This window comes from Chaetura pelagica, unplaced genomic scaffold (genome assembly GCF_000747805.2).
Source record: "Chaetura pelagica isolate M959 unplaced genomic scaffold, ChaPel_1.0 scaffold861, whole genome shotgun sequence".
In the NCBI taxonomy this organism is placed as follows: Eukaryota; Metazoa; Chordata; class Aves; order Apodiformes; family Apodidae; genus Chaetura; species Chaetura pelagica.
In genome coordinates, this window is record NW_009952092.1 from 64,431 (window position 1) to 74,833 (window position 10,403).

Below are 10,403 nucleotides of genomic sequence, written 5' to 3' on the forward strand. Positions count from 1 at the left end.
CAGAAGATGAATCAAAGAGGTCTTGGCCATCAAGCTTGGTAGAAGAGAGAGTCAAACATGTAGCTGTGTCAAATGGGCTTCAGGATAAGAATTTGCAGCATTACTCAAGTAAGAATGTCATTGACTGCCCAGACATAAACCTAATAAAAAACCTGATACATGCCTCAGTTCCCAGGTGCAACCTGCTTTTGGTGGTCTTTCATGTGGTAACAGAAGGTCAGTGTGAAATGCTGCATGGGAATATTTCTGGGGGGAATTCTGAGTCCTTGCATATGAATCCAGACCCATAACCCAGTGAATCTGCTGGTGTTCCAGTCACAGAAATGATCCATCCATCACAACGTGACTTACACAGTGTTTTTCCATCTTTGAATTGTTTTTTTTTAGTTACTTTTTCCGCACCCAAAACAAGCCTGGTGAGAGAAAAAAGGAGAGATTGTGAAATTACCCCCACAAAGTGCAAGTCTGCAAAACATGCCATCATACACAAAACCCATGAGACACAAAACCCCAAACGACACAGTCCAAACAAATCACAAAGAGTTTCTTCAAAAATGTTTGCTAAACTATAATTAGCGTAAGTTAGGGGAACACTTCAAACTGTAATATATTCTAAGCCAACTTGCCAACAGAGCACTTTTAGATTCCTTTTTATTTCCTCAGTAGTTAGTATTTGCTGGGCTGTTTTGCATCTTGAGGAGCATTTATTGCTGCCAGGCAAACCAAACCCTTAAGCGCTTTAAATTAACGTCCTGATCCTATCAAGGCCAGCTTCCCAAATGTATATAAGGGGCAGCATCACTGTGTCACTCCAGCGGGATCTCTGTTCCTCTCCTGCAGAAGAACTTCCCCTGAACTCCCATATTCCACCTTCAAAGAAGCCACGATGAGCAGACAGGCGCCTACGGTGAGGTCTGTGCTGGGACGAAGAGGCTTCAGCTCAGCCTCAGAGATCTGTGGGCGCAGTTATGCCGCCTCCGCCTGCCCGCCCGGCCGCTGCGGGGCCGGCGCCTACAGCAGCAGGAGTGTCTGCAACCTGGGGGGCAGCAGGAGGATTTCCTACGTCACCGGGGTCTGCGGGACGGGGTGTTTTGGAGACTTCGGCTTCAACGGCGTTGGCTACAATAATGCTGGAGGAAGGGTTGGCCTCTGCGGCCCCAGGGGATACAGTATTGTGAGGGGCTACCCCGAGCGCAAGGCTGATGGCATCCAAGGCATCTGCATCGACGAGCGGCTTCTGAAGCCCCTTTGTGTGGGGGTTGACCCGCTGGAACATGAGATTCGCTGCCAGGAGAAGGAGCAGATCAAGACCCTCAACACCCAGTTTGCCTGCTTCATTGACAAGGTGAGTGCAAACTGCTCTGCACTCGCACTTCTCTGAGAAATATGAACCACAGGCAAGCTCCTCCAAAGCCTCAGTGCTGTGAATCACTGAGCTGGGTCATAGAATCATTAAGGTTGGAAGGGACCTTAAAGATCATCAGTTCCAACCCCCCTGCCATGAGCAGGGAACCACTAGACCAGGTTGCACAAAATCTCGTCCTACCTGGCCTTAAAAACCTCCAGGGATGGGGCATCAACAACCTCCCTGGGCATCCCATTCCAGTTCCTCACCACCCTTATGGTGAAGAATTTCTTCCTAATATCTCACCTAAATCTCCCTTCTCTCAGTTTAAAACCATGACCCTTTGTGCTCTCACTATCTTCTCTGATGAAAAGCCCCTCCCCAGCTTTCATGTAGCCCCTTTCAAGTACTGGAAGGCTGCTGTAAGTTCTCCTCAGAGCCTCCTCTAGGTTGAACAGCCCCAACTCTCTCAGCCTGTCCTCATAGCAGAGGTGCTCCAGGCCTTTGATCACCTTGGTGGCCCTTCTCTGGACCCTCTCCAACAGGTCCATATCTTTCTTGTGCTGAGGGCACCAGAACTGTACACAGTGCTCCAGGTGGGGTCTGTGCAAGGGTCCTTATTCCCACAGAGCCCGTTGGTGCAGAGCAAGATCTTCAGCTCTGGGAAAGGGCTTGTTGCAGCCATGTAACTGTCCTAGTAGTTGATGATGTTTGTATGGTGGCCACCATAGCACTGGACTTTCTTGCATGTGTCTCCTCTCAGGATGGCCTCAGTTCAAGGCTGGATTCCTCACTGCAACCTGGTTCTAGCTCAGCTAGGAGTTACAGCCCTGATGGGCTCAACTTTCTGTCTTGCATTAGACCCTTTTCCCCCACCTTGTCTTTAAATATAGAAACTGTTCCAAAAACATTCCTGAATGCAAAAGAGGTTAATCTTGATTCAGGCACCTAAATGTTACATATCTCAGTCTGAGCTGTCACCTTAGGATCCCTTTGTTGAAAAATCAGAGACAAACAAACAGGTTCCACCCTCTGGGGACTCAATCTCATCCTAAAATACACCAGAGGCACCATCCAGAGGAGCTTTGTTTCTATTCATTGGCGGGAAAGGAAGATTTAGACCTGTGACTTTGAGATTTCTAAATAAGGGCAGATAATTTTATGATCATTGTGGTGTAGCACCTATCACGTCCCCAAAATCCTCTTCTTGCACCTGCAGTTTCACAGTGAGAACACACATAGTTAAACCAGGTGCCAGGTTATTGCATTCAGCTCTTTATTGGAAGAATTGCTGTTTTTCGGTCTGCAGGTCCGATTCCTGGAGCAGCAGAACAAAGTGCTGGAGACCAAGTGGGGTCTCCTGCAGCAATACGTCCTACCAAAGAAGGGCAAAAACCTTGAACTCTACTTTGAGAACTACATCTGTGACCTGAGGAAGCGCCTGGACTGCCTGCTGTGTGAAAAGCAGAAACTGGGCAGTGAAGAGTGTGCCACCAGCCAGCTGGTGGAGGAGTTCAAGTGCAAGTAAGGACCTTGGCATTTCACTTCTCTGGTTCATCACAGGCAACATCTCCCAGACATGTGGCACATCCCCTTTGGGGATGTCACATTCTTCTGTCTCACTTGCAAAGTCTTTGCATTGTTAATGATGTTGTTCAAGAAGAAGCTTCTGATCTTGGGATGGTCTAATGTTTGGTCTCCAGACACTGATCCTGCAGTGCCTGATGGCAGTCTCTGAGCAGGCTGTTATTTGTACCTGATGGTTAATGTCTGTGTGTCTGGCACTATTGCTTAGCTCAGCCCTTTTCTTCTCGTTCTCTAACAGATACGAAGAGGAAATCAACAGGCGTACAACTGTGGAGAATGAGTTTGTGGCACTCAAAAAGGTGGGAAGCCCCAAATACACAAAATATTTTTTAATGGGTTTATTTGCTGTATAGCTTGACTGCAACACTGCATCATTAGCAAGTGCCCAGCACAAGTGTCATAATGAGCAGAAGCAGGGAGGCCTGTAAAGAGGCACAGGGTCATAAAAAGAGGCAAATATAAGTAGAAAGTAAAAATAATTTATCCTCAAAGCTTACATCATCAACACTGCAGCAATGCTTTTGTTACCCCAAGCACATTCTTGATGTGTAATGGGAGGGGGACAGGGTGGGAGAGGTCACACTGGAATACCCAGTGTCTAAGATGCTGGTTATTTTCTGACACTCTCTTTACAGCCTTTATTCTTGGACATCAGAAAAGCAGAAATCATTCGAACAATATTAAAAAAATGTGTTTAAATACTCATTAGTCAATTCTGAGTTTGTAGCTATGTCCTAAGTAATAAAGAAACTAATTCCTGTAAGTCATGTTGGAATGGTCTTGTTTTCCTTTAGGAGACACCAGGGCATCTTGACTCACCCTCTCACACCTTCCTGCTCTTGAAATCTTGTTGAAACGTGTCTGTTTTGTTGGTGCTGCCTCTGTCTTCTCTGTGTTTCTCCAGTGTTTTCAGTGAGATTGGGCTGGAACGTGTCTCCTCTCTTTCAGGATGCAGACTGCATCTTTCTGAACAAGGAGGAGCTTGAGGTGAAGGTGGATCTGTTAAGAAGGCAGCTGGAGCTGTTGAAATGTGTGTTTGAGGAGGTGAGTTTCTCTGGTCCATCCCAGAAGTCTGGTGGTGCAGTCTCATCTTTCAGATGCTCCTAATTTGTACAACTTGAAACCCCTCTTGGACATGTCTCATCCCCAGCACTGAATACTCGAAAGTGTGGAAGTACAGGGTTGATTTAATATTAGCATGATTATGCTGGAAATAGGGTGGTTCCCCCTCTCCTACTGCAGCTCCAGGTGTGAATTGGCTGTGTCCTAACTCTACCTCTGAGAAAAGAGCTGCGTCTGTCTTGTTACTCCGGATTGCAGCTTCTGATTAGAGTTCAAGAAACTCCCAGCTTAATCCTGTCATTAACATCAGAAAGAGGCTGAAGATGACAGGATACCAAGGGTTAAGTCACTCAACTTCCTTGCCCTTGATGTGGACAGAATTGCTGCAGGTCAGCATGTAGGTCAGGAGCTGACATGTGGCAACTCATCCAGCAGGGAGGATTTTCTGCTGAGGCAACCTGAGGGACATTTCTTGACTTGTTATATCCACCAGCTGAGTAGCGTGGCTCTTCATCCCAGCCCTTCCTTCCCTACAAAGTCTGAGAGTTGCTAACAGCTGACTAAGCCATTCCCCAACCTGCAGGAGCGAGCTCAGGTAGATCGCCAGCTATGCGACACTTCGGTCATCGTCAAGATGGACAACAACCGAGACCTGGACATGGAAAGCATCATCAAGAACGTTGAATGCTGGTACCAAGAAATAGCTCAGAAGAGCAAAGAAGAAGTTGATGCTTTCTACCAAACCAGGGTGAGTAAGAAGACACCTGGGTGTCTGCCTGGCAACTTAACAGGATGCAGGTCAAAAATGATGATTGTCTTGTTTCTTGATTCCAGTTTCAGGAGCTTCAGGATAAGAGAGGCAAGTACTGTGATGATCTGCAAAGCAACAAGTGTGAGATCTCAGAGCTAACCCGGATGATACAGAAGCTGCAGTGTGAACTGGAGAACGTGAAGAAGCAGGTAGGAGAGGCCCAGAGGAGATCTTTCCAGAAAGTGCAATGTCTTGGAGGACAGCTCAGATATGGGGGAAGTTGATGCATTGGCCTTGAGTAGACTCAAGACCTGCTCTAGGCTGTAGTCAGAAAGTCTGTAGTTGAAAAGTGCATAGAGAGAAGGGATGCTGGTGGGTTTTTCCTCTGTTTGCAATTGGAAGAGGAGATTAATAAAAAACCAGAATGTCCAGTGATTTGGAAATGAAGCCTTGAAGATATCTGCACTGTTATCCTTCCCTCTGACAGGTCTCCTGCCTGCAAACCTCCATTTGTGATGTTGAGCAGCGTGGGGACTGTGCCCTGAAAGATGCCCGGGAGAAGCACGTGGAGCTGCAAAATGCCCTCCAGAAGGCCAAGGATGAGCTGGCTTGCATGCTGCGGGATTACCAGGAGCTGCTGAACGTCAAACTGGCCCTGGATATCGAGATTGCAACGTACAAGACTCTACTGGAGGGCGAAGAGAGCAGGTGGGAGACAGAGACCTTGTCCCTTTTCTCATGTGTATCAGAGGCCAGAATGATTCCAGCTCCCAAGGGAATTTTGCAGCTGCAGGATCCTCCCAGGCTCACAGAAACTGGGGCTGGAGAGATGGCTGGAGGCCATACAGGCCACCCTTGTGCCAGCAAAAACAGTTCCTGTCCTGGGGGTAGTCAGACATGTTACAACAAGGGACTAAGTGGGCTGGATGTATGGCTGGAAGTTATGTGTATATATCAGGTTTCTAGATGTGTGTGCAATAACATGCATTTCTCTTCTCTCCCCTTGCAGGATATGTGTGGGGAACCCCGTGAGTGTGTGTAAGTAACCTGAAGATTTTCAGCCATGAGGGTTTCTCATTGTAGGAAAGGCAGGCATGGAGTAGCATTATTTACTGTGAGGGTGATGGAGCACTGGAACAGGCTGCCCAGAGAGGTTGTGGAGTCTCCTTCTCTGGAGACTTTCAAAACCCACCTAGATGTGTTCCTGTGTGGCCTGACCTGAGTGAACCTGCTTAAGCAGGGGATTTGGGCAAGATGGACCCTAGAGGTCTCTTCCAACCCTAACACCCTAATATTATATGATTCTGTGATTATCTCTCTGCCCCAGCTCCCTCTGCTCCATTTCTGCCCAGCCTGATGCTGAAGGTTTAGCTTCAGGAATCTTAGATACCTCTTAATTAAAAAAAACCTCAGTTTTTGGATGGCAGGGCAAGGTCATATTCATGACCCTATTCTACTCTTGGAGGCAACAACAAGCTGCCCACAACCTGCATTGAAGCTGGGAAAAACATGCCACCAGCCAGATGAGCAACATGAGAACAGGGAGGATCTGTAAGGGGATGTGTTGGGACATGGGGGAGGAGGTGGAAGGAGCAGGGGCTCAAATGTGTTGGACAGATCTACAGGAAATCAGGTTTGGTCGGTTCCGTGACTCATGAAACAACTTGTCTTGTGAGAGTCTCCCCGTTTTCCTCTCTAAATAATGAATCCCGTGGGCTGTCTTGCAGCTGTGGTCAGCAGTGGCTACAATCTCCCGGAGGACTGCGGGATGTTGGCTGCAAATGGAGCTGCCTGTGGCTTCACCTCCCTGGGGAGACGGTCGGGAAGACACAGCTCCCAGAACGGAGGGTTCAGCTCCCGGAGTGCTGGGATCCACCCCAAGAGAGTCATCAGTTCGGTGGCCAAGCAGTGTGTCCCAGAGGTGTTCTGCCAAGCTGCAGGGGTCAACTGCAAATCCGGGGGGTTCAGCTCCCGGAGTGGGGGTTTTCCAGCCCGCACTGTCATTAGCACAGGGAACGGGGGCCTGAACGCCAGGATGGGGGCTTGTCCAGCCGGGGGGGTGGTCAGCTTTGGGAACCAAGGCTGCGTCATCCGGCAGCTGGGGGGTTCTCCTGTCGTTGTTGCCAACAGCCCTGAAGTTGTGGGGTGCAACAACGGCGTGGTGGGGACCTTCGGGGTGGTCCGGGATCAGTGCGTGGTTCCTTAGGGCCCTGGGCTGGGAAGGGACCCAACCAGCCAGGGCAACGTTGAGACCTGCATCTCCCACCACTGAGATGGTGCAGGATCATTTCTCTGCCCTCTAGCAGCAACATTTGTCACCAAGCCCATTCCTGAACTTATCAGCATCAGATACATGTGCCCCCCCAGTTATGTTCTCAGAGCCCCCAGCCCTCAAGACACATTTAGCAAGCTTTTCCAGCAGGTGCTCAACACAGCGTTGAGTTTATACTGAGTTTATTCTGCCCAGATGATCACAGCTTTAAGGGTCTGCCTGTTGCTCTGCCTTCTCTCTCTGGCTTTTCCCACAACGAGCAGATTCATTGACAATGTTCTTCCTTAGATGACGTGTTTTTCTCCCAGCTCCTCCCAAAGCATTTCAGAAAAGAGAGTGATGATTGAACTTTCCCAGGAGGCACTGCAAAGAGCATGCTCACTTCTTTATTTTTCTCTCTCTCTACCCACCCCACCCCCCCTTTTTTTTTTGTTTTTGTTTTTTTCTTCTGTCAAAGAAACCCTGAGCTGCAAATTTGAGCTTAAATTTTAAACGAGGCAATTTCAACTTGCAAAGCACCTGCTAGTCATGCTGTAGCCACAGGCTTTTTGTAGAATTTGCTTACAGATGAGCACATAGTACTTTCATTTGCTTCTGCATGTTAGGGGTGGCTGGTTCCAAGCATGCTGTTTTTAGAAGAGCTCACCCCCATCCCTGAAATGCCAAAGGAAGCTACTGGTGCATAAATCTTCTGAGCTGACATCTTGCACCCACACAAACAGAGCTTCTCTCCTTGACTGCTCAAACTTTCCAGCTTTTCACTGCTCCTTCAATAAACTTCATTGAAAGTACATAGTTTGCCTCTGAATTTTTCTTCAGAAAATGTTTAAAGAAATTACAGAGTGGGTGAGGAAGTGATCTCTCACTGTCTGTGGGGGAACAAAAGACCAAACAGACCTTTTGGTTCTCTTTAGGCAATTTGGAGCATAGTGGGACTCAGATGCTGAGAGAGTCTAATGGTGTTTATTCTGTTTTATTTACTCCTTATATCACATCACCTGGAAGAAATACTGTAGCCTCAAGTAACAACTGATGTAAAAGATTGCCAGGAACCCCCAAAATATTTCTGAGCACTGTAAAATGTCTTCTACTACAAGTTTGCCATAGCTTCATTCATTGTTGCAACCTCAGAACAACCCTGATCCTTCCATGTCACAGCAGTTGAATGACAAGAGATGCCAACACTGACCTTCTGGGCTCTGTGGGCTCGTGATCTGGGCTCTGCTCTGCCAAGACATGAAAACCTTTCCTTTGGTGGCATATTAGGGCTGAAAAATTGTGACATTTATCCTGTATGGCTTGGAAGGCAAAGGGATAAGTTACGAGATCTCTTGGCCATAACAGGGTGAGGTCTCCCAACCAGAGCTGGGTGTGTGAGCTGGTTGCTTAGGTCTCACTTCAGGGACAGAAAGCAACAGTTCCATTTAGCACAAAACATAGCAAGCTCCAGACTCTACTGCCTGCATTCAAGAGGTCCCTGCTGGCCGTGCTGGCAGCCTGGGGCAGGGGAGTTAGCACAAATGGGGACATCACCCTGTGAGACGGAACCTCCTCAGACGAGAACAGCCTGCCTGTCCCCGCTGGGTTTGCAGACACTACCATCACAGGGAATTTCTCCCTGTCTCCAGCACATGAAGAATTACAGGTCACACAGCACCACTCATCTCCTTGCTCTCACAGGGTGAAATTCTAATTGCAACCTAAAAAAAGTGAATATTAAAGACTGACTCAAGGAAGATAAGCACCTTTGGGGGAGGGCAGGAGATGTAATTTCTGTGCTAAGAGCAGAAAAGGTCTGTCACAGTTTGACTTGAGTCCAACAACAACGCTCTCAATCCCCTCCCCCTCCCACCCAGGTAGGGAAGGAGAGAGGGGAAAAGACAGAGACTTGGCTGGGTTGAAAACTCAACTACACAGCTTTAATTCAATATCAATGATAAAAGAAATAGATACAATTACATACAAATATGTTCAGATATGGGCAAAATCCTCTCGCCTCCCCCCAGCCCAGCAACTCCCACAGCATCTCCTGAACTGGGAACAGTCCCAAAAAATCCCAAAGCGCTGCTGGAGAAAGTGCAGAGTGATGAGGGTCAGGAGAGCTGGAGCCTGGGGGTCCCCGGGGCGGGATGGACGGAGTCCTCCGCGGGTCCGGCCATGGGTGGAGGAGAAGGGAAGAAGCAGCAGGGAGGAAGTTGTCTTGTGTGCTCTCTGTCCTTCCTCTGAGCTCATGTAGCTCCATGGAATGGAATCTCTCTGGCCAGTTTTGCTGTCTGTCTAACTCAGCCTCCTGTGAGGGGTCAGAGATCTCCCTGTAGCGTCTGAGCCAGCAGAGTGAAGGTGTGACCTTGAAGCCCCAGCAGTTAGAGACACATTCCACTGTTCTCAGCCTTAGTTGGAAGGCTCTGTGACTGGTTTAAAGAAAGCTCACTGAAGGAAAAAAAAAATCAGTAAAAGGAAATTTGCTTCATCCTGGCTCAAACCAGGACATTCCACCCCTCATTCCATACCATATATGACATATGGCCTCTTTTACCAGCTGTGAAATTAAGGATTCTCCCCCAGTGTCAAATTTCCTTGAGGTACACATTGTACTTCACCATCCTCCATCATCACACACCAGGTATGTCCAGGTCCCTGAGCAAAAGCAACGCCCCGGACAGGTTTACCTTTGCCTGAAGTAGGATAGACCCAAACACTTTTACCCAGCAGGTTTCTTTCACATACCACAGCGACTTTATCCCCAGCCCCAGTATGTAGAAGGTCTGACTGAGCAGGACCAGCCTGATTGATGGATCCCCTGGTATTAACCAACCAGGTAGCCTTTGCCAATTTTTTGTCCCAGTTTTCAAAAGTTCCACCACCCATTGCCTTCAGGGCAGCTTTCAACAGACCATTGTACCTTTCAACTTTCCCTGAGGCCTGTGCATAGTCTGGGACATGGTAGATCCACTGGATACCAGGCTCTTTAGCCCAGTCAGTGACAAGACTGTTTTTGAAATGAGTCCCATTGTCTGACTCAGTTCTCTCTGGAGTACCATGTCTCCACAGGATTTGCTTCTCAAGGCCCAGGATAGCATTCCTGGCTGTGGCTTGAGGCACAGGAGATGTTTCCAACTATCCTGTCCTTATTTCCACCACTGTAAGCACATAGCACTTACCCTGGCAGCTCTGAGGCAGTGTGATAGAGTCAATTTGCCAGGCCTCCCCAAACCTGTACTGTGACCACCTCCCCTCATACCACAAAGGTTTCAACCATTTCACCTGCTTAATTGCAGCACATGTCTCACAGTCGTGGATCACCTGCTCAACAGTGTCCATGCTTAAGTCCACCCCTCAGTCACGAGCCCATTTGTGTGTTGCATCTCTGCCCTGATGACCTGAAG

At 48.3% G+C, this 10,403-nt stretch overlaps 1 protein-coding gene across 1 annotated transcript; it reads left to right on the top strand.

Annotated features, from left to right (window-relative positions):
- Positions 1 to 829: 829 nt before the first annotated feature.
- Positions 830 to 6,951, top strand: LOC104395975 (keratin, type II cytoskeletal 4-like). Its single transcript, XM_010005745.1, has 9 exons — positions 830 to 1,345; positions 2,655 to 2,869; positions 3,171 to 3,231; positions 3,881 to 3,976; positions 4,578 to 4,742; positions 4,829 to 4,954; positions 5,233 to 5,453; positions 5,755 to 5,783; positions 6,473 to 6,951. Exons 1-9 carry the CDS (start codon positions 887 to 889, stop codon positions 6,949 to 6,951), a joined length of 1,851 nt encoding a protein of 616 aa, XP_010004047.1. The 5' UTR covers positions 830 to 886.
- The last annotated feature ends 3,452 nt before the right edge of the window (positions 6,952 to 10,403 follow it).